This window comes from Anabrus simplex, chromosome 1, assembly GCF_040414725.1.
Source record: "Anabrus simplex isolate iqAnaSimp1 chromosome 1, ASM4041472v1, whole genome shotgun sequence".
NCBI classification, from domain to species: domain Eukaryota; kingdom Metazoa; phylum Arthropoda; class Insecta; order Orthoptera; family Tettigoniidae; genus Anabrus; species Anabrus simplex.
In genome coordinates, this window is record NC_090265.1 from 1,441,755,806 (window position 1) to 1,441,781,838 (window position 26,033).

The 26,033-nt window shown below is 37.5% G+C and overlaps 1 protein-coding gene across 3 annotated transcripts in view; it reads right to left on the minus strand.

Moving 5' to 3' along the window:
- Nucleotides 1-3,722: 3,722 nt before the first annotated feature.
- Tango10 (transport and golgi organization 10) overlaps nt 3,723-26,033 on the minus strand; it is a 216,382-nt gene continuing 194,071 nt past the window's right edge. For all 3 annotated transcript variants that reach the window (XM_067137913.2, XM_067137911.2, XM_067137912.2), the window contains one exon: nt 3,723-4,622. In XM_067137913.2, coding sequence (XP_066994014.1) covers nt 3,997-4,622 — 626 coding nt within the window. In that variant the 3' untranslated portion in view covers nt 3,723-3,996. The remainder of the gene's footprint in view (nt 4,623-26,033) is intronic.

The following is a 26,033-nucleotide window of genomic DNA, read 5'->3' on the forward strand; positions in this document are numbered from 1 at the left end:
CTGTTAACCCAACGTCATCGGGCACAACGATGCGTATTTGTCGCCAGTCACCAGGGATGGACACTGGAACAATGGCGTAACGTGATCTGGTCGGACGAATCACGATTTCAACTGCACCATGCCGATGGGAGGCATCGTGTATGGCGCAGACCACGTGAAGCGATGGATCCCGCCTGCCTGTGCTCCAGGGCGCTGGTGTCTCTGTTATGGTCTGGGGTGCATTTTCCTGGTATGGAATGGGTCCTCTAGTTGTTCTGGAAGGGACTTTGAATGGTACGCGGTATGTTGAGCTGCTCGGAGACCATCTCCACCCATGTTTGGCCTTCCAGCGCCCAGACGGTTCTGCGGTGTTTCAAGATAACGCGCCGCCACAGCGCTCCCACGTCGCCCGGGAACATGCAGAGGAGGTCCAACGACTGCCATGGCCACCCAGGAGCCTCAATATAAACCCTATCGAGCATATCTGAGATGTCCTGGAATGCAGGCTCCGTGCCATGGATCCTGCACCCACGAACAGACCAGCATTGGCGGCCGCTCTGCAAACGATTTTGTGTCAGCTGCGTCCAGAGGACTACCAGGGACTTGTCGATTCACTTCCACGCCGTCTCACTGCAGTTCGCAGGGCCAGAGGAGGTCCCACACGCTATTAGGTGATTATCCCCCATGACATTTGCTAAGTCAGTGTATATATCTATTAAATTACTTAATACATTACATCTGCAGTTCAACATTAACATTTTGTCATCCCTACTTGACTTCCAGATTACTGTACCCTTACCGCCGCTCCCCAGACCACCCCATTTACCTGCATGTACCTCCCTACAATCCTTCTAAACTAATTTCTAACTTATACGTAACACTGCGGTTTAAGTGAAGGCCATGATATTGGAGTGTGTTGCTGGAATGAAATATGATAGGAAAAAAACGGAGTACCCAGAGAAAAACCTTTATCGTCTCCGCTTTGTCCAGCACAAATCTCACGTGGAGTGACCAGGATTTGAACCACGGAACCCAGCAGTGTGCGAGGCTGGCATGCTGCCACCCGTGCCATGGAGGCTCAACATCCATTTCAAATTAGTTTTAAAATATAAAGATATTAATATCGAAATATTATGCAGGGTCATATGAAATGTTTATGATACCGGTATATTAATGTCTGTGTTAAGATACTGTTAATTAGTACTAATAGGATGCTGATCTAAACAACTGCAATAAAGAAGCCCTTAAAGAGGGCAAAACTCATATACAGAACATTGTAAAATAATTGTGTTGACTGCCAGATCAACTGCTAACTTTGTTCAAGTTTAATTGGTCAATACAGATTAATATGACTTTCTTCTTCTTTTATACAAATAATAGATTACAGACACCCAATTAAGTGCCCTTGATCAATCCAGTAACACCATTTGACAAAAGGATATTTAATATGGAAAAAAAGTGTAATTATTTTTTCCTTCCTAGGGTTTCAAGTAACTAATAAGAATTTAATCACCAGTGACAAATTTTTGAGGCAGATTTTATGGCAGGCTAACTTAGGTAGGTTGTACACTTAGAAAGTTGCACTCATTTGTTCTGCAGCTATGTGCATCAGAGTCTGCAACTGCACTCCTATTAGCATACTGCATCTTAAGCAGCTGATAGCCACCAAACTCTACATGTTTTGTATAGGAAGCTTCATTTGTAAACTTCAGTATATATTTATAGAATGTTCTTTTCAAAAGAGGATATTACGAGACTAGCAGTGTACACAGCTTGTAAAATACTACTTCGTTACAAATTCAACTCCAAAAAAAAAACCTAATGAAGTAATGTTTGTAATTTACATTCAAACAATTTTACCATATAAACATCTAAAATCTACATATTACAGTATCCAGTAGACTCTCAATTATCTGGTGCAGATTATCTGTGGAAGTTTCAAAACTTAAAAAAATTGCAGCTGCAATAACATTGAGGTTCATTTTCAAACTTACATACAGGTAATTAAAACACGACAGCATTTGCAACATAGATAGTAATGAAATTACGTAGATGGCTATGTAAATTATGTGAATATTAAATCCCATTCTAAATCACTGACTTATCCTTTTCATGCAATGACTCTTCCATTCTATACAGTTTTTCCTGTATTATATTTGAGCAATTACTCAAAGAGTAGGCCTACCTGTAAAGGTCAATTTGCTCTCCCACTGACTACACTGTTAAATTCAGGATTGTTTCTCATTTCTAGATTAAATAAACTGATAACTAGCCAAGTTCTGTAGCGAATGTAAAAAGCTAGAAGCCATTTGGTGGTCCATAGCAGCACATGTATGTCAGAGGAAATGCTCAGGGGTTATGAATTTCATGTTGTTGGTCCGTATTGAACTGAGAATAACATTGAATTATAACACAGTAGAGATTTCCACCTATTCAATACTAAGATGTATTTACAATATTTACATTACATGGGACTAGTTTCAACCCTCCTCGGGGTCATCATCAGCCATATTAAAACATACACAATGTATGGCAAAATCCTAAAACATGTTTTTAATGATAAGAATCTTATGGATAATTTACAAAATGAAGTGTGGTTGAAATGTTGCAAATGAAAATGAGAGAGATTATGTGTGATGCAGGTGAGTAATAATTGATACAAGTAAATAATACATACTAAGAAGTCTGGAATAAAAGTACAAATAAGGTGCTCTGTGTTGTAAAAATTTGTACACTCATGGAATTCAGTAGGTCCTGGTAATAATGAACACAATGTAAAATGACACACATAAAAATATACAAGTATGTACAAAGTCTGGGTAGCAAAATGTGATACTCTCTAGATGCAGAGTCCACTTTACAATGTATCAGCTTAATCAGAGAATTTGGCAGTTGGTATATTAAGTAACCAAGCCGTGTTGATGGGCTGCATTGTTGATTGTTGGAGTTGTGCAGAATGTGCTTGTTAAGAAGAAAGTAGACACTGCGCGTTGAGATATTAATTGGTGGAATTCTCAGTTCATAGCGGAAACCAAATTGGACCTCACGCTGCGGTGTGTGTAGTTTAGCTGATAGTATCACATTTTACTACCCAGACTTTGTACATACTTGTATATTTTTATATGTGTCATTTTACATTGTGTTCATTATTACCAGGACCTACTGAATTCCATGAGTGTATAAATTTTTACAACACAGAGCACCTTCTTTGTACTTTTATTCCAGACTTCTTAGTATGTATTATTTACTTGCATTAATTATTACTCACCTGCATCACATGTAATATCTCTCATTTTCATTTGCAACATTTCAACCACACTTCATTTTGTAAATTATATATCCATAAGATTCTTACCGCTAAAAACATGTTTTAGGATTTTGCCATACATTGTGTATGTTTTAATATGGCTGATGATGACCCCGAGGAGGGTTGAAACTAGTCCCCATGTATTGTAAATAAATCTTAGTATTGAATAGAGGCAATGCTGGCGCTGCATCAGACAGTGTGCGGCACTGTATTTGGTACTATGGTGACAGCTTCCTGTTCTCATACCACTAACGTGCAACCTGCACAATACAGAAAAATGAACGGCCTGCACAACATTAAATTGTTGGAATAGTACACATGATTAGTAAAAGTAAAATGAACACAACTGATTACTTAAGCCTCTGTGCCACAAATTTCCCAAATTTAACAATGGTGTGTTGACCTGGTGAAGAAAAGTAAGAGAGAACCATTTGTTTTTCAAGTTCTTTATTTTCAACATACATATATATAACTTGCATGAACATAATAAAAATATGTATCATACAGCATCTTACCATCCATAGAATGCATATGTTTGCATTCCTTTCATAACCTTTTGACAAGAGCAATTCATTCCTATTTGTTCTTATTGTTAGAGCAAGCTGTCACAGTACCCTCCAAATAACAGCATAATATAAAACATATACTCTCAGAGCAGGAATTAAACCTGTTTGTACTTGAAGCAAAACATCACTATAAATCAATAAATACTACTTGGCTGAAAAAGGTGGTGAAGTTGTGCTACATAGGTCACTCAGAGGAGCAATCACAATATGTACTTTTAGAATATCTCGCTGTATTCCAACCAAATAAGGACTGCATCCATTAGAGCCTGACCCGGGTGAGCTATTAAGTTCGTCAAATGAAAGCAGGTCATCAAAGTTAAGTACCTTGTCATCTTGGCAGAATCGGTGGTTTCGCTCAATGACTCTCATGACATGTTCTACTCCATCTCTTATGCCCCGTATAAGAACTCCAACCTTCACACGAGCATCAGGTGCAGGTGACGGATCCTTGCACATGACTGACAAACGAACAGTTCGTAGTACACTCTCAGGTACTTCCACAGTGCCCTGCCATACAATCAGATAAAACTTCCTAAACCACACACCTTTAGGGTAAAGATCTACAATCCACTCACAAGTGTGCTCTCCAGCATGTTCAGCTAGTGAGGAGCGACTAGAAAATACAAGAGTGCGTGTGTGATAGGGAGGAAGTTGTGGGAAATTCTCAACACTTAGTAGAGTGCTCCACGTATCTGCAGTATACAAGCGAGGAGTAAACTGCAGGCGTCCTCCAGGCTGCCGCAGAACTTCTTCAATACGTTCTTTTTGACCTGCCAAAGAACACAAAAAGTTTCTAGATATGGTTGTTTTGAGTTTCTTGTCACACTACTTAACTTCTAATCAAGACTGTCATTGCAGGAAAAATATTGCAAGAAATCTGATTTACTTAAAAGAAAAGAACAGAAATTCAACACAAGGAAATGGAAAACAGTTCAAGGAAGTTAAACTAATCGACCAGTCAATATATTTTATATGAATTTATTAGATTAGTATTCATATATATTTTCCCTTCATTAATTCATTAATTCACTGAGATGGACCAACACAGCTGGACCATCAATGCTATGCCCATCTAAAAATGGTGTTCATGAACTTTTTTCACTTTTCCTATTTACTTCTAAGTGCAGGGTCTATTTCTATATTATCCTGCTATATCTAGAGCATTATGTTGCACTACTTGAGATTGGCCTTCTTCAGCTTCTGGCAGTAAATACAGCTTTTTGTAGACATCTGTCATCTGTAGTAGGAGTTCACCGTGATGTAAACAAATATGACTGAGCAACGTTCAAGTTCTTCACACCATGTTGTAATTTCTGATCAAAAACATCCTTTTAAACCTTCTTCTTGCAATGGAAGAACAACATGAATTAGTATACAGAATTAAGGAAATAATTTTACTTTGGATCTGTTGGCTTGTAGGTGAGGTCACACCAAATTAAATTTTCATATTTCTAAAAATAAACTTAATACTAGTGACATTTGCATTTAGACTGATTAAGACCCAATATTTCTTGAAATTGTAAGCCTATTGCCACAGTGATAAGTAAAACAGACATGCCAACTTTCAAAAGTGAAAAATCAGGAGAAATTTTGCAGCGAATCGCGACGTATTACGACACATCACTGATAGCAGAACATGTACAAATTCATTATAATTCACTACATTAACAATTCTATTTGCCCATATATATATTTTTCATCATTTACATGTGAATACTAAATACCGGACATACCTGAACTGTAGGAACATGCGACTTCTGATCCTTCAACATGGTTATCACATTACGACTAATTGTTGTTCAACACACCAGTAGCTGATTTAGCACTCTTCAGAAACTCGGAACTAAATTTTTGCTCAAAGCACTTGCCTGGATGAACTGATTTCAAGGTTAAAAGTTTCTCCAAAGTTTGTTCAGACAGCAAGGATCTGAACTGTGTTTTTGTCTTTGTGACTCTGCAAAAATTCTTTCACATTCTGCATTGCTATGTGGAATTGATAAAATAGCAAGCATCACCTTAGAGAGTCTGTCATATTTAAGTACACCATCAGCTGATTTCATCTGACCTACTAATGCCCATTGAACATTAATTCTTCCTTTTGCCAGGTCTGTTTCTTCGAGCTGAAAGTTACAGAACTGGGAGTGCAGAATATCAGTTTCTTTATCCAAATGTTCCGTTTCACTAGTCAAAATGTTCGGACACTTGTTAATGAAAAATCTAAGGCTAGAAAATGATGCCTTACTTATAGCAGAAGTATTTGCAACTTCTGCATTAATTAAAACTTCATCTTTGAATGGAAATTTGTGTACCATGTAGTCACACGATGAAGAGAAACACTTTCTAACAGACTTAAAGAGTATGCACTTTTCCTCAGACTTCAAGGTGTTCACTAAAACAAACGCAGAGTTCCCTATCATCAGATCACAATCATCCTTTTGATTTGCTGGAGTATGATACTCTACATCAAGGAGAGAGAGAAGGATCTTTTAATAACGTCTGGTTTCACAAACCTCGCCATCACATTCTTCAACAGTTATTCCTAAGTGGATGTGCGACATACTTGACTAAAGAGCTACGTTTGGATTCTCAAAGATATCCATAAAACTTGAGAGAAAAAGGCAAAAAGATTTATGTAAATTTGATGAAAGGAACATGAAAAGTCGTTCTTCACGTGACAATGCATAAAAATTAGTTTCATTTTTTTTTAGTGAAACTGATGACTGGATTTTCCTTTTAACTGAGGAGTGAGGTGAAATGTTATGACTATCCTTAATGTTTTCAGACAAACAAGACACATCTGCACTTAAACTGTGCTTAGGAATTTTGTAAGTCTTCAAAGTTCCCATCTGAGAACCCTTACTCACAATTTCGCTCCTGAATAATGTAACCAAAGGGTCTCACTGAAGCAACATCCTATCTAAACACTTCCTTAGTGATAACCATCGAGTAGGCACATGCTTCAGAATTTTCCTGATCTCTGTGTTGTGTAAAGTCTGAAATTCTCTGAACTTTTCTTTCCTCTTTGCACTCCTTTCCAGATAAAATAAAATATATCAATTAAACTTTCAGCTACATTTACGGGCAAACACGCCGCACCCTTCTCGGCAGCAAGATTAATTAGGCGACAAGAGCAGGCTACGATGATTATGTTACTATTTTCTCGCTTCAAACATCCTGCCACACCATTCTTTAATCCTACCATTGCTGGAGCATCATCAGCACCAAGAGCTAGGCAGATTTTTAATGGAATGCAGAATTCCCGAAAAGTTGAGAGCAAAAGATTGGCAATGTTAGCTCCAGTAGCATCCCCTTCTAAATTAGGCACAGAGAGTAGACAACTCAGAATTTCATTGAGTTCAGGCCTAAAAAATGTTACAACAATGGGATATATCTTGAAGTCGCTTTTATTGCTACCATCAGTAGCAACAGAAAATGCATTCACCTGCAAATGTAATACAATTTTCGCCCTTTCTTCCATGCACATTTCTGTAATGATAGCCGCTGTTTTCGTTCTAGCACACCCATATCGTTTAGCGATTTCCGAATCAGGAAACATTTTGCGAAACAAAGGTCCTGCATGATCGGCACAATTTACAGGGAGGTTATGTTCTACTATAAATGAAGTAAATAACGCCTCGGCATTCGTCACAGGATTTACATCTTGGTTTTTACATGAAAAGTTCAGTTTCTGGTTTCTTTCTACACACTGGACACTCTCCTTATGTTTTTTCGTCTGCATATGCTTGAGTATATCGCATTTCCCGCCATGTGCAACTGAAAAATCACACCTACATATAGTACAGAATGTGAACGTTGGTCCCTTTCTGGATTCACTCAACACGGAAACTCTTCCCTAAGCACTTTTAAACATTGCATCATATTTCTTTTTTGACATTTTGGCCAAAACAATATTAAGGCACAACACGAGCACTTCTATAGGTAGAACGACTATGGTGTGCATGGTGTGCTACTTCTGAGGTTAGGTTACTCCAAAGAGAATGTTACTCGCTTGACTCGCTTGCAAAGAGAATGACTGTATTATAGACCAAAGAGCAGCACATGACTGGCCACCGTGCCTCGTACTGCAATCTGGTATCTTTATCAGAATTACTATCGACCAGCCATACTCAGTCATATAACGACAGAACGAGGAAATCCGCGGGAGTTTAAAATAATACGAAAATTACGGATTTTGCTCTGAAAATCGGGAGATCGGACCCGGCAATTGGGAGATCGGAACGATGGAAAATCAGGAGTCTCCCGCTCAAATCGAGAGACTTGGCACGTCTGGTAAAAGTTATTGTTTCTAAATTTTGTTTACATGCCAATGAAAAAATTCAGCACTCAGGTAATAAACAGTAAATTGGAAACTAGTAATTAAAAGGGCAAGTTATTGGTTCCTTTGATCTCTATAAGTATTTTAAAACTTTATGAACTATTCATGATGGTAGATATGTTGAGTAGACAACTGGATAAGCCAATTACAGTAGTGTGCAAATTAATCTCAATATCTTATTTATGAGTGATGTTGGCAGAATTGCGCATTTCTGCTAAATACTGTTCTTTCTTTCAAGTAAATTGCATTGTAGGTATATGGCGGTGTCATTGTTCATCATCATCATCAATGTCCCACTCCAGTCGCCCGGGTGTGGTTAACAAGCCTCCTCCATTCCTTTCTGTCCTGCCACTTTTCCTGCTCCATTACTTCCGCCACATCCGATCCAGCTTCCCTAATGTCCAAATCTGATCCATCCACCTTCTTCTCGGTATTCCAACTGGTCTCTTTCCCTTAACTTCTCTTTCCGATTCCCTTCTTGCTACCTGTTCCTTTCCCATTCTTTTTACATATCCAAACCATCTCAGTCTTGCTTTCTGTCTGTTCTGTACTAACAGGTCTATATTTATCTCTTCTCTGATTTTAATATTTCGAATTCTATCTCTTCTTGTCATTTTAACCGATATTATTAAAAATTTCATTTCTACTGTTTGGATCTTACTATCTTGTCTCTTATTAGTGTACCGGGAACGCCGCCACGAGAGAAGTCCGAAGTATGTTTGTTGAACTTCGCGCGAGGTGGAAGGTAGGCAGCCCGCCGAACGCAGTGACGTACCCAGCGAGTGACGTGGCCGCCGTAGGCCAGCTATACGCGACCATATATGGTAATGTTCCAGCTTACCCTCAAAAGTACATTTTGCGCTACTTTGTCGCTATTTCGACACTGCCATCTTAAAAAACCATTACAATGGACGTAATCTGTCAAGATTTCAAGAAAATCCACCGAGTATTATAGGAGTTATAAGGGTAGATAATACCCGGGTTCTAGACACTTCCACGCGAACGGGTATAAAAGGAGGACCACCCGACCTACGAATTCAGTATCTGTCACCCCGCCGTCTCTGTGACACGGGTGACAGGAGGAGTATTGTGTGTGTCGAACTTCTAGTTGACAGTCTTCGAAATCCAAGTATTGGAACTTCGGTATTTTCTCTAAGTGTTGTGTCGGGACTTTATCATATTCTTGAAGTGCCTGATTGGGACTTTGTTATTTTCTGCGAGCATAGTGTTGGAACTTTGTCATATTGACACATTGGAACTTTGTTATTTTCGTGTGTCGTGATTGGACTTTAATATTTTCTTAAAGTGCCATATAGGGACTTCATTATTTTTCTGAAGCGCCTCATTGGAACTTAGTTATTTTCGCCAAGTGTCGCGGTAAGACTATTATTTCCTTAAGGTGACATACTGGAACATTGACATCGGAACTTTATTTTCTTCGAGTGTCGTGTTGGGACTTTAATATTTTGACACATTGGAACTTTGTTATTTCTACACACTGGAACTTCGTTATTTTTTTGAAGTGCCACATAGGGACTTAGTTATTCGACGACGATTGAAAGGACTTTGAATTTTCACGAGTGTTGTGTACCACATGGAACTTACGTTTCGAACTTATTCGAACTTATTCGAACTTGTATTTTGTGAATCAATTTCTGGAACATTGAAATTTTCCGAGCGTGTAGGATGAACTTGTGCCCTACCAACATAAACTTTCGGGTGAACGATATGACTTGTTTTCCCAAGTGCCTCATTGAATTTACGTCTTGTAAAGACTGTGAAACTTAGGGGACGTTCAACATTACGTTTAATTGTGAAATATGCAATACTTTCCAAGTGCTGCACTGGGACTTGTGTTTTGATTCTTATCCTCATTAAAGACTGTGACAATTCAGAATACGCATGTCGCGTTCCCAAACAGCCTAGAACTTTCCAGTAGTTTGAGTGAATCCATAATTTATGAAGTCAGACTTTTTCTTTCAAATATAATTTTCTTTAATGGCTATTCACTTCGCCTATTGCCGGAACAAGACAGTTTCCGAGTGCTATTTATTCAGTTCATTGCCAATGTGTTTTAAATCTTCAGAAACTATGCAATCTACCGCACTATTCTGCCATATTAGAAATTAGTTAATATAGGTAGCTCAGAGTATGAATGTTCAGCAGGGGGGGGGGGGGCTCATACACCGCGAGATATCAAAATTTCCGTTTTTCCTTTTTTGCATTTATATGAAAGACCGCACCTTTCCTGGTACGCCTGTTAAGTTTCATAGCTAAATTCGGCATTTTGGCAGAGATATAGCATATTACGTGAGACCATATGCACATGTCAATGGAGTGGCATCAACTGTCAGTGTCCTCTTATAAATTCTCGGTTACTGTTTTCGTATCACCGGACCGATTGCAGATTTATTGTGGACTAAAAATGGTTGCCTGTAGTTCGAGAGACTTTGGGTGTAGTCAAGGAACCGAGAACAGGAAGGTGCAAATTTCTTTTGTTTTGATATGTATTCCGGTTTCTATGTATTCTGTGTGGTGTGCAGCAGCTTTGTGGTGTGTTATCTTTGTGAGTGTTTACATATTATTTCGGAATAACAATGGGAAAGAAAGGTAGTGAGCGAGGTCCAAAAAGAGGCGTTTCCTTGGAAATCAACTTACAAACAGGGATAATGAAGCCAATGATCTTCAGAGACCTGGAACTTCTAAAAATAGTGCATCTGCCAGGAAGCTTGACTTGAAGGTTAGCCCGGAACGAAGTACACCGACATGTGAAGAAACTGTGCATAATCTACATAATGTTGGTTATAGGATTGCATATCTTCCTAGTTTATACACTGTTTATAAGTGAGAATTTGTGCTGTAAAGTCTGCCGTAACAACATTACGTTGGTAGAAACTGCTATGCAAAATGCCAACGAATCCTTCCACAATAAAGTGTGGTCAATTTGCCCAAAAAAGCACAAACAGTGGAGGAATAATCGTGAGCATTGCTGCTTTTGATACTGTGAATTCATTCAATGATGGCAATGCTAGAAAATTGAAAGTGTTAGAGAAACTAGATGTGACTGCGGGGAAGATATCAGAAACTGTTCTGAATCAGCGAGATATTCTTCGAGTGAAATATGCAGAGGAGAGGCATCCAAGGTGGCAAGGAGAACCCGGAGAAGACTCAGACTTGAAAAACACACTAAAAACATTGAGTTGGAAGGTGATACATACGCTCCAGGAGCTTTTTGAGCACAGTTTAAGTCGATATGAAGTGTTGAAATTTCAAAGCTATTTTCCCGAAAGTTTGTTTCTTTGGAGGGAAAAACACAATATCTCCGGAACTATTTGAAATAACTGCATGAAACTTAGCATCAATATCCCTGTTAACAACCTCTACAGGATGAAGCACGTTCATGAAGTTATACTTTAAAATAATTAAGATATACTTGGAATATTAAACAAAAAAACTGTTAAATTTTTGAGAGACAGTTTAAATTTTTAATTTTTTAAAAACAATTTCCATTATAACATTCATAGTGCTTCATCCTTGAGATTTAAGCATCTTCTTTACAGGAAAAAAGAATCAATCAATTCAGATCAGTATTTTTTGTTAAATCGTGTTTTTTGTGCTTTATAAAGTTAAAGAAGTCACGAATATGTTTTTTTTTAAATACCTCGTGTAATACTTATTATAATGTTTCCATTCATATATGAAATGGAAGCTCTATGTGTCTACTATAAGTATGTCAAGTTTTTGTAATTCTATGTTACATATTAGTGAAGCTATAATGCAATATTTATCTGTATGCGCAAACTGACTCTCGCGGTGTATGAGCTCCCTTAAGAACTGTGGTGACTATAATCCTCTAGAACATTCCAATTTACAGTAAGCTTGTGTTATGAACTTGCATTTCTACCTGTACAAAGTCAAAATCATCTTATTCTTCGAGTGATTATTCCAGAACGTTTTGATTTAATACCTAGAGTGCAGTAACCATAATTAAAAGGTCATATCTGTTCAGACAGTGCCATGAATGTGTGAAGTGCCGTGCAGAAAACTCAAGTGTAAATTACGTCTTAAATCGAACCCTGGAATGTGTGCAAATCTTCGAGACATTCCAGAACCTCGAGACATTCCAGAACTCCTCATCCGAGCAGGTGTGGTCCCTGCCCAGGACTCGGAGGTACCAACCAGCCATGACACTTCCATGCTGCTGTACGAAGGTGATATGAACTTGCTTTTGATGATCAATAAACTCAATCTATCAAAAGAATCTCTAAAATTGATAACTATACCCCTCTCTGTACCAACTCCAATGATAAAGCCACTCCCTAGGATAAAATTCATGCTCGTTAATTTAATATCAAGCACCTTAAAGATATGAACACTTTTTACGGGTACATTAGTTACCAGCATTTCTAGTCCGTATGTTACAATCGGTATCAAATACTGTTTATATTATGTTAATTTTGTTCTTTTGGGTACTTTGTCATCCCATAAAAGCTCTTTGAGTTGATGATAAAATGTTGTACCTTTACTTAGTCTGTTATTAATTTCAGGGTTGATTTCATTACTTCCATTAATAATGCTACCCAGATATGTTCTATATTCTCTTAACAGTTCTCCATCTATGTTCACTCGGATTCTCTTTTTCTCTTTTCCATAGTGCATGACTACAGTTCTTTTTACTAATTACCATTACAAACTCCTTCAGATTTTCATTCCAAATGTCCAGTCTCTTTTGTACTTCCCTTCCTCCCTTTCCCCAAATCACCACATCATCTGCAAATTACATGTAATAAATATCATTTTTGGTCCGTATTGATGATATTAGATTGAAATAATAACATTAAGTTATTTATTAGACCACCTAATCAATACAAAATCGTCTTGGATGATTTACATAAATTTGTTAGCTAATAATGGGACATGTTTCGCCTTCCCTGAAGGCATCATCAGCCATAGTCTTAACCTTAAATTAAAAATAAGCGTCTAAATAACATGTAGTAATGAAATGAATTTTAAAAATCTTGAAGAGATTTGAAGTAAAATAAAGTTAAAAATAACAATGATGGTTTGAAAATACAATGTGATGAGATACAATAGTGGAAGTATTAACAAAATTAACATTAGAAGGCTGCTAAAATAAGTACAATGGATAAAACCACAGATTGTTACACAACAAGTAGTAAGATTGCATAAAAGTAAAGTTGATAGTTATGGCGGTTATAATTAGACGATGGCGAAAAATCTTATATAATCAAAGTAAAGAGGAGAGAATAAAAGTCAAAGTTAGTCGAGAGATCCAAAGTTCATCATGATCTTGAAGATAAAAGACGAAAGTCAGATGCATATGGTGAAGTTGTAGAACACGTTGAGGATATGAAGTTGGTGAATAGAAGTTGAAGAACAGTTTCAAATAGGATCACTATGGACCATCTCAAAATTTGAAGTGATGTTCAAATGTTGTAAATTGTGAGTTTGTAGATATTCTAGTTGAAAAAGCATATAAAAGTGGAATCATTTGATGGTGACAAAGATAGCTTGTAATATTATGAGTTAGAAGAATTTGCAACCGTAGACTTCTTGCTACGTGTGTTATAACTGAAGTTTTTCAGAAGCAAGAAGTCTACGGTTGCAAATTCTTCTAACTCATAATATTACAAGCTATCTTTGTCACCATCAAATGATTCCACTTTTATATGCTTTTTCAACTAGAATATCTACAAACTCACAATTTACAACATTTGAACATCACTTCAAATTTTGAGATGGTCCATAGGGATCCTATTTGAAACTGTTCTTCAACTTCTATTCACCAACTTCATATCCTCAACGTGTTCTACAACTTCACCATATGCATCTGACTTTCGTCTTTTATCTTCAAGATCATGATGAACTTTGGATCTCTCGACTAACTTTGACTTTTATTCTCTCCTCTTTACTTTGATTATATAAGATTTTTCGCCATCGTCTAATTATAACCGCCATAACTATCAACTTTACTTTTATGCAATCTTACTACTTGTTGTGTAACAATCTGTGGTTTTATCCATTGTACTTATTTTAGCAGCCTTCTAATGTTAATTTTGTTAATACTTCCACTATTGTATCTCATCACATTGTATTTTCAAACCATCATTGTTATTTTTAACTTTATTTTACTTCAAATCTCTTCAAGATTTTTAAAATTCATTTCATTACTACATGTTATTTAGACGCTTATTTTTAATTTAAGGTTAAGACTATGGCTGATGATGCCTTCAGGGAAGGCGAAACATGTCCCATTATTAGCTAACAAATTTATGTAAATCATCCAAGACGATTTTGTATTGATTAGGTGGTCTAATAAATAACTTAATGTTATTATTTCAATCATCTGCAAATACCGAAGCATTCACTTCATCACTACTGATACTCTGTTTTACACGTTTTATGATTTCATTCATCAATATAATAAACAATAATGGCGACAGTGCACTTCCTTGCTTGAGACCTTTTTATGTATAAAATGTATCAGTCACAACACCCCACTTCTACACTGGTTTTACTCTCATGATACGTTTTTATCTTGTTAATTAATGATTTTGGTACATTCCTTTTCAGTAGGCATTCCCATACATGTTTTCTCTTAACTGTATCATAAGCTTTTCCCAAATCCAAAAATACGAATATGATTTCCTTGTTCCTTCCCAGATGTTTTTCCATTATCGTTCGCACTGTAAATAACAAGTCTGTTGTTGATCTATTTGGTCTAAAGCCATTGTTAATGTTACTGGATATTATTGGATGTTCTGTATAACAGTCATTAGTTGAATGTCTCAGAGTAAGTTTTATACATTTTCAGTATTGTATTATGTTTTTGTACTGCAAAGTGATAATGGATACCACCCCACAGAAACATAAAAAATTTGTGACATTAGCTGAGCATACCCCTACGACACAAAGACAAATAGCTTCACTTAGCTGAGCATACCTCTATGACAAATTCTGAAGCGATACAACATAAGAAGACCATTTACTCATTAGGAAGAGTAAAATAAACCCCAAGCTCTCACCAGTTCACCTAAACCAAGATTTAAGACAGAATGAGCAAAATGTTCATGTTACAACAGTTTGCTACAGGCAGAGAAAAAAAAAATAATAAAAAAAAAAAATAATAATTTGAAGACCAACACAGCAGCAAAAGTGATGGATATGAGCTAAACTCCATACAAACTGGATTATTATAATGCAATGTTAATTTAAGGTAATGACATTTTCATAAATTACAACATCTAAGAACTTTTGGGATAAACTTAAAATAAAAAGAACTTTAATCAGTATGAAGTATGCAGAGCACTAGTCAACATTTTATAACAACATGTTTTAGGAATGAAAAAGCAAAGCTTAAATTGCTCTTAAATTAAAGTAATCCTTTTTTTTTTGTCCACCAGTGTATTTTCTTTCTCTACGTGTGAGGAATGGTTTTTTTTTCTATTGGCTTTACGTCGCACTGACACAGATAGGTCTTATGGCAACGATGGGACAGGAAAGGGCTAGGACTGGGAAGGAAGCGGCCGTGGCCTTAATTAAGGCGTGAAAATAGGAAATCGCGGAAAACCATCTTCAAGGCTGCCGACAGTGGGGTTTGAACCCACTATCTCCCAAATACTGGATACTTGCCGCACTTAAGCGACTGCAGGTATCGAGCTCTGTTGTGAGGAATGTGTTCTGAAAGTCTGAGTGTAACTTATTGTTACATCTTGTATATGACTAAATTTGCATGTGTTGGTTCCCTTCCCTATATCGACTCGTTGGGTTACTTTCCTCCTTTTGTGTTTGTCTTATGTCTTTTACCACCTGTATTCATATCAATTTTTGTCTCTTCCCTTATCCTGTGTTTTTTCTGCCTTTCTTCTTAGCCTACACTTCTCACATTAAGACTGAAGATCTGTCAAAAGGGTCCCTTAATAAGTGCTGAAGTCTGCCTTCCAGATGAAGCTGGGAAGTAGAAATGAACTTTTTGGGGAGGGGGTTGAGGATGCAGAAGGACTCGGATTAATGAGGTGAGAGCCCACCTATTTGAAGACAGCAGTGTATAAAGATGTGGAGTTTATTCTTGTCCTTTTGTGCTTTTTTTTTTCTCTCCCTCTTTCCATACTGACCTGTCAGTGTTTATCCTATTGCTGTATGTTCTTTAAGTGTTTCTTTCTATTTCTGACCTGATTTTCACTTGTTTGCTCCTTTCCATTACCACTATTCATTGAGCTGACAATTTCAAGTTTCACCTCCTGTCCATCTTTCTTTCATAAATATTTTGTTGATAGAACATTTTTAATAGATTTCAGCTTTAGCTGCAATTTTCAATCAATGAACACTAATCAAATGTAGAAAATATCTTTAAAACACTCAATAATGGATTTGAACCATGGTCAAATCAACTTTCTTTGCTGTAACCAACAGAACTGCTTCAATGTCAGCATTAATTCTAATGTGCGAGTAGAGTGGGGTATTGCAGGTGCCCTCTATCCTTGCATAATCTAAATTTTCAATGTTACATTCTTCACTTCATTTCTTCCTTGTTTTTAATGTAATATATGAATATTTCATTTTCTAACAGCACAAAGAATTCACTCCCTTGCTAAATGAAAATGTCTTTGTTTCAACACAAATCTAATTTTATAATGATTTATAATGATTTTTCATTTATTCAGCTCCAGTTGAAGCTGTACATGAAGTTGAAGTACATAACTGACTGGTGACGTGTCCAATATTATCAGCACTTATAATAAATTTTTAATTGCTAGATCTGGTTTATTACTATGGAGGATTAATATACAATGTATGTTCGACAGAGTGTGATGTTTGAGTTTTTATTTAAATAAAAAACACACACTTTCTTTTAACTGAAGTAGAATTCTCTAAACTTATAGTAATGAATCCTCAAATACCAACTGCTAAAGCTTATCCCAAAATACACAAAGAACATATACCAATGAGACCTATTATTAACTACAGAGCAAGCCCAACCTATAAACTCTCACAATTTATTCAAAGATTCCTCAAAAAGCACTACACATTCTCAGCTAACAAAACAGTACGGAATTCAATAGATTTTTGTAATAGAACGAAAGGATTAAAGATTAAACCATATCATAATCTCGCATCATTTGACATAATAAACATGTACCCGAACATTCCCACAAAAAAAACAATAGAAATCATTGAATCTAATCTAAAAAGTCACAGCACTCTAAGCACTTTAGAAATAGAAGAGTTCATTAAATTACTTAATTATGCCATTAGTAACAACTACTTTAAATTTCATGATACTATTTATCAGCAACAAGGTTTACCGATGGGATCTCCCACTTCTGGATAACTCGCCGAAATTTATATTGACCATTTAGAGCATATATCAATTAATAAAATAGACAATATCTTATTTTTGTGTAGATTTGTTGATGACATTTTCGTCATCATCGACAATAGATCCACAAATGAAACTGATATATTAGATAAACTCAACACAATAGACTCCCGTATAAAATTTACCATGGAAACCAAAAACAATCGCAATCTAAACTACTTGGATATAACGATAACTAGACATGAAGACCACCTTTCTTACAGAATATACAGAAAACCCACGCATACCTCAAATACAATTAAAATAGATTCCGTTCACCCCAACACACACAAAAGAGCAGCTTACTAGAGCATGATACACAGAGCATTCAATATACCATTAACAAAAGAAGATCTACACAAAGAATTACAACTAATTCACGACATAGCTAAAAACAATGGATACAAGAAACAAATGATCAACAAAATCATTCACAAAATAAAATCCCAACCCAAAACCACACTAACAAAAGCAGACGAATCCAAGAAAGATTACGCACTATTCACCTTCAATAATGTACACATATACGCCATAACTAACATTTAAAAAAAACATAACCTAAGAATAGCATTTAGAACTACACACAACAGTACCAATATCATACACGATGTCAGGACAATCAACAGTAACAACAAATACAACTACTCAGGGGTATACCATATCAAATGCAATAACTGTGAGACAAGCTATGTCGGACGCACCAGTACAAACTTCCTAACCTGATATAATGAACACATAAACGCGGTAAAACACAATCATTAGGGCAACATGTTGTAGACTATAAACACAGTTTCACAAACATCGAGAACGACATGCAAATCCTGAACATAAACCCCAAAGGCCCCCTGCTGAACATAACAGAAGAATTTTACATCACTCTAGATCAGTATACCAATCCAAATTACAACATAAATGAAATCACAGAAAAAACTAACATCATCTTCAACACAGTTATCCCCGCCCTAAAAAACTCTTACCTTAAGATAATCGATAAACAGAACGCGACACGCGACAGAAAAACATCAAACAACACACCCAGCTCTACCCCCACCCCTACAACAGCAACTCTCCCTACCCCTCCTTCCCTTTCCCTCACAGCAGCTAGTATGAGCCCAGGAAGAACACGAAGTAGTACACAACAAGCACATCTCAGCCACACCAACAACAGTAAGTACATATTCAAATTAGCACACACAATCCTTAGACATTCCTCCAACATAAATATCACTCATAGCTCAATCTTATCTTCCACAGATAAATATAACATCACTGCACAGCTACAAATGTGAAAGGAGCCACTACTTTGAACCCAATGTCACTCAAATTCTATGGACGTCACAGGACAAAATTATTTGATTTTAACATTAGGCAACACACACAGCAGAGCTGAACATATTTTAGCCTAATTTTATCCATACGTCTGGCACCTTTTTAAAATTGGAAAGTGTTTTATTCTATGTACATACATGAAGACAAATCTTTTACTTATACAATTTTACAAGCAAACCATATTATTTAAACTCCAGGAACAGCAGCTGAGTGTACAACTGTGTAAATAAGACTTGAACACGGGAGTCAGCCGATGAATTGAACAACAAACAAGACACAAACGTTCATGTGCATGAAGTGCTCCCATATATTGTATTCATCTTGTACATATATATATGTTAGTTTTAAGTAGAGATGTGTTTTATCAACTAATTTTAAGACCTTAAACACACTATTTTAGACATACAATGCATTGTTGCACATAGTGACATATACACCATTTCACGTTACGACATGCCCCGTTTGGATGTGACCTAATGTTTATTATCGTATGGCATTCCTTTGACAATACAATCTTAATCATAGCTTTATCACATAGATATGTATGCATATGTAAAGGGTCGAAACCGGCTATTGAAGTTCACACTTAAATAAAGCACTAGCACACCCACGAATATTAAAATAATTATTATCTGGCTGATATGGCAGGTGGATTGCGGAGCACATTTACTCGCGTTGTACAGCGCGCGCCATCTTTTCAATTTGAAACTCATTTTGATACACAGATAGGTGAACATAAGATAGGGGTCAGAAAAGGGCATTCATCTGCAGAGCAAATATGCATCCTAAAATCATTATTCAAAGTAAGATCAATGAGAAACCAAGAGGCAATCTTAACCATTGTAGATTTCAAGAAGGCATATGATTCTGTACATCGTGGAGAGCTCACGAACATTATCTGGGAGTGTGAAGTCGATGGCTATAACTAAGCAAACCCTCACAGACACCTTTCCTGGTAGAGTAAGCATGGTATGTTTTGTGTTCCCGAACAAATCATCTTTGGCCCCCCTGGAGCACATCAAAACTGTTGTATTTCTGCTTCTGGTTCATTTTCAAAACCGAGAAATTCCTCTTCTTTTTGTGGGGGGGCCTGGAGAAGTATGTAGACACGAGTCTCAGAATGAAGGTTTTGCAGTAGTGGATGATGACTATGGCAGCCTATTGTATAAATATATTTTATCATCATCATCATAATCATCCTCATCCTCACAACAGAAATGGGCAGAGGAGGTACTGGCGATGAGAGATATGTAATGCAAGATACGTCATCAAGAGGAATGCAGAAAAAGGCCTAGAAATCTTGAAAGAGTTGCAATATTGCAAATTCATCTGAGATCTGGGTAGAGGAAATTGTTGCTAGAGTGAAACTCATAGCTGAAACTCATCCAAATGAACCACCCCAAGCCATAGCTATTTGAGAACTTTCCAAAATACAAGATGAAGAAGCGTTAATGCTACTACCCGAAAGCATTGCAATGGTACAGATGGTGAACAGGAAACAGAATGTCGGACGTCCAGCCTTTTCAAGATATTTACAAGATTGTGTGTTTATGGACTTGTATGATAAAACTCTGAAAGGAACACAATTCCAACAGTTGATTCCAGATTAAATGATCCAGAGAGAGTAATTATATTCCCTAATGATGATGTCTCTTTGCAATTAACTAGAAACAATACCATCTATGCTGATACATCATTCATGATACTGTAGGAAGAAAAGTGTTTCCCTTCATTTATTGTGTCTGCTCAAGGAAAAATAAACATTCTTACTTACTTTTATTTAACAATCTTAAGGCAACACTCTGGAGATGAGATATTTTTACCTAATGCATGGATTTTCACAAAACTTTGTGGGAATGTCACCTACATAAAAGTAGAGATATAATAAAAATTTCATTCGATATAATTAATAGTTTTTCAAAAAAAGTTTTGAATTTCTTGAAATTTTTTATTCTTTCATGAAATTTAATTAACATGTTAATTAAAATTTGTAATTAGGTAGATAATACTTCCTTCAAAAGCACTACATATTGATTTTTCTGTACATAATTATAATAATAATTTTGTGTGGCTATTTCTAGCCGAGTGCAGCCCTTGTAAGGCACACCCTCCGATGAGGGTGGGCGGCATCTGCCATGTGCAGGTAACTGCGTGTTATCGTGGTGGAGGACAGTGTTGTGTGTGGTGTAGTGTTGGCTACTGAATGCATGATTCGAAGCAGTGTATCGATTCATTCAAGTGTCCGAGTGAATCGATTCACAGGAATGGCGAGCTTACGGCACACGATTCAGCTTACTCCCAGCGGAGAGTGCCGAGTGGCGCACTCAATGGACGTTTAAACCTAGGAATTTCATTTTGTCCGTATTGAACTGAGAAAGGATGATAGGAAAAACTTAAAACGGTCCACCTTTTCAATACAAAAATGTTATAGTTTATTTATAACATGTACTTGTACTTGGAACTAGTTTCAACGCTGATTTGCGTTGTCATCATCAGCCAAAATGTGGGAATAGGCAAGCATTTAGGCATTTATATTACACAAGGCGTTACATTAAACAATACACATCTTACAAGGAGATAAAAACAGGGACGAGTATAGAAACAAATGAATCGTTGAGAAAGCAAAAGTTATACATATTAAAAATAACCTTAAACACACATCTTGCAGTGCGAAACTGTTCTTCTTGAATGATTCCTGAATATAAAACACACGTGCACACATTTCTGAAGAGCCAGCAGGCAGGACAAAGTAAAGTGAAACCTTAAGAGTTCTCATTTTTCTATGTTCTGACTAACTAATGAAGTCTCCCTTGAGTTCCTGATAAACATACAAAACAGGAAATTCTCCTTCACTCTCAACAATAGCTATAAAGACCAACGGTAAAATTTCATTTTAAATATTGTGCAGAGATGTGAAAGCATGATTTTGAACATGATATAACTCCTTCATATAACCCAGTTTTTTACACAAGGTGTTACATTAAATAATACACATCTTACGAGGAGATAAAAACAGGGACGAATGTAGAAACACATGCATCGTTGAGAAAGCAAAGTTATACATATTAAAAATAAGCTTAACCACACAACTTGCAGTGCGAAAATATTTGCCTTGAATGATTCCTGAATACAAAACGCATGCGCACACACTTCTAAAGAGCCAGCAGGCGGGGAAAAAATAAGGTGAAACCTTAAGAGTTCTTCTGAGAAGAGTTCATCATTCTTTCTATGATCTGACTAACTAATGAAGTCTCCCTTGAGTTCCTGATAAACATACACAACAGGAAATTAAACAATACACATCTTACAAGGAGATGAAAACAGGGAAAGTTATACATATTAAAAATAACCTTAACCACACATCTTGTAGTGCGAAAATACATCGATTTTATATTGGGTCTCTCTTCTTGTGTGTGTGTGTGTGTGTGTGTGTGTGCGCGCGCGTGTGTGCGTGTGTGTGTACACAGTCTATAGTGCTCTCCGTGTCTCGTAATTTCAATTTTAATTTTTTCTTTATTTTATTTCATTTTTCGTTTTAGTTGGCCGATTTGGGCCATGTGTAGTGTGCTATTTTATATTTCTAGGCCGTTATTTGGTCCATTGTTGGCGATTAGTTTTTGTTTTTGTAACTGTGGCAACATCTTCTTCTCCTTCACTTCTGCTCCTTTTGGGAGGCTGTGCTTTGCTTTGGTTGGAACGCACTAGCATCGAGTGGACGCTCGCTTGGAGTGCAGATGCAAACTGTTGATATGTGCGCGGTCCGTATTACCGCGACCGTATTATTCCTTTAGTGGTTCCATTTTCTGATTCCTTCGATAATGTGTTTCACGTCACATTATTTTTCTGAAACAAATTTGTAAATTCTATGTAGTCAAACGTAAGTGTGTAGTGCGATCGTGTGTACTGGCGGCCTGTTACATGAAACTTACTATGTCACTGAACGGGATACTACTTGATGTTTCAATTTTCTACAGTTATGTAAGTAATTTTTAATGCAGCCTCACATTTCTGTTTTCATTCTAATATTATGTGTGTTTATAATAAACCCCAGTTTCCTGGATCCATTCTTTTATTCATGGGGGTTACGGGTTCATGCCTTTCTGTCCTTTCGCTTCCCTTTGTCTACGCACGGATCCAGCTCCGATCTGTTTTAGCTCGTTCCAGTCCATCCACGGCAATTTACGAAGAGAGGTAAGCGAGGTAAGTATCTGCGCGTATATGTCGTGTACTGTGTTGATGTGTAATGGTAGCAGGGTATGGGGCTGGTGCAAATGGTAGGCAGAGCGCGGTTCGTGACTGGAAAGTTTCATCGAGAGGTTGAATTTCGGTGAAACAGAGCTGGATTCGTTTGTAACTCGACCTCTTTTCTTTACGTTTGAATGACACTACTGTGAATGGATCTTAAATTATGTTATTCTGTGACATACTTTCCCTCGCATATTGTGTATAATTTCAGTTTTTAAGTTTACCATTGTTGTATATTATCCTCCCCATTATCTATTCTGTCTGACGATATGGAGAATATACAAGACCCTGTGTGTATAAACCCTACTTGTGTTGATCAACAAAACGTTTCGAGCGCATCAAACGATGGCTCTTGCATTCATTCAAATAACAAGAACAACAATGCCAATGCTATGGTAAACAATCGATCTAGTGCATTTATCTCTGATACCAACAGTGAGCCTGTTTGTCGTACTTCACACCCGGTTACTAACTGTACGCCCCTACCTAACATTGCTCTTGATATTATCCGGAAGTGGAATTTGAGGTTCTCCGGTGAGGAGAAATGTTTTTCAGTTATTGAATTTTTGGAGAGGGTCGAAGATGTTGCTGCATGTGCTTCAATGCCCCTAGATTCCTTTATCCCTGTTATTCCTGGTATGTTAGAGGGATGTGCGAGCAAATGGTTCCGTCTGGTGAAATATAAAATTCATAGTTGGTCCGACTTTACTAAGGAGCTTAAAACTAGGTTTGGTTTGTCAGACATGAATTTCATTTTAAAACAGGAGATTCTTCATAGGACACAAGGTCCTGAGGAACCTATTGACGAGTATGCGACCGGCATCCTCACTTTGTTTAATCGCTTGGATATCGAAGTTCATGAGACAGAAATTTTTGATACATTCTATTGAAATCTTGCCCCAAATTACAAATTGTTTATCAAAAGGTCGGAAGTAAACTCCGTCGACGACATTGTGAATCTAGGCCGTGAATACGAGTCTACTCTTCAGTCGAATCACCTGTACCAACCACCGCCCCCGCCCTCCAGTTGCTCTTTTCCTGACGTCGCCTGTCGTTCTGCATCAAAATCTGTTTCCTTTGCCAAGTCATCTGCCTGTGCATCATCTACTGAACGCCCTAGCGACCGTTTCGAGTCCCCTCGCTCACCCGGCCGCGAATCCAGCGCGCTCCCTGATCAGAATGTTCCCCGTCGTAACACGGCAACTTCTATCAGATGTTGGAATTGTGGAGCACGGCTTCAAACAATGTAATTCAAAACCTTCTGTGAAGTGCTATCAATGTGGTCTAGCCGACGTATTCCGCAACATTTGCCCCTGATGTAACGGAAAGCAGGGAAACTAACCCTGCACCGACGTGAAGGCCCGCCGTTGGTGCCTAAAACCTTTGCTCATCGCCAAATTTGTGGACTCCCCTTTTCGTTACCCTGGGCCAAAATTCATTCTGGTTCGCGCACTGTATACGCTTTGCTTGATACTGGATCTTCTAGTTCATTCATAAATCAATCTGTGTTGGAGGGAATGAATATAAAATATCTTCGAGATCGCGAATGTTCTATAACCTACATGTCAGCCGACGGTCACCGCATGTGTCCCAAAGAACGTACCAAAATCCATTTCAAAATTCATAACTTTTCTTGGGATTGGAATTTCAACACTGTCACCGAACTGTCTGTTCCCCTGATCCTTGGTGCTGATTTTATGTTAGCCACTGGATTGTCCATTGGCTTTATCAGCCGCTCATTCGCTTTTCGTTTTCGATCTAATGAGAACTTTCCATTTGAGTGCCCTACCAATAATACACCGTTATGTTTTGTTTCGAACCACAGTCCTCTAATCGATTTATCTGACCTGTCCAACGATCAAGCCTCCATGCTTAACGATCTCCTAAGTGATTTCCCCGATGTGCTTACCATAAAATTAGGTTGTGCTAAAGAATTTTCGTACTGTATTAGACTGAAAGACCCTACTCCCGTTAGGCACTCCCCTTTTAGTTGCTCTCCTCCCAAGCTTGCTGCCATGAGGAAATGCATTAATGAATTGTTGGAGAAAGGTGTCATCAGCCCCTCTAAGTCCTCCTTCAGTAGCCCCGCTTTTCTGATTCCCAAGAAAGACGGCCAGCCTCGCCTCATGATCGACTATCGATCCTTGAACCGGAATGTGGTATTCGACAGCTTCCCTCTTCCGACCATCGAATCCGCGCTTAAATCTTTTGGAAAAGCCCAATATTATTCTGTTTTTGATTTTAATTCCGCCTATTTTCAAATTCCTCTCGAACCCTCTTGCCGAGAATTTACAGCTTTTGCCACGCCCTTTGGCTTGTACCAGTTCAATAAGGTACCGATGGGCATTTCGGTAGGTGGACAAGCGCTGAGTCGAATTCTTGATTCTGTCTTCGGTGATCTGAAATTTTCCTGCCTGTTTTCGTATTTAGATGACATCGTTATTTATTCTAACACCTTTGAAGAGCATATTAGTCATCTTCGGGAATTCTTTAACAGATTGAAAAGACACGGATTCACCATCAACCCTGAGAAAGTATCTTTATGTTAGAGAAGAATTAAATTCTTAGGTCATGTTGTCTCCGGGTCCGGCATTTCCGTTAATCCCGACAGAGTTTAATGTATTCGTGACTTCCCCAGACCAAGAAATCTCCGTGGTGTCCGTAGATTTCTCGGCATGATTGGATTTTATAGTAGGTTCATCCCTAACATCTCTGAAATTTCAGCCCCTTTAAATTCTCTAAAAAGAAAAAATGTTAGATTCTTCTGGAGCGATGCTCAGGAACTAGCCTTTTGTTAACTTACAGATGCCCTCTGTCGAGCCCCGGTGTTGCACAGTCCCGACTTTAATGGCGAATTTGTCCTTCAGTGTGACGCTAGTGACATAGCCGTCT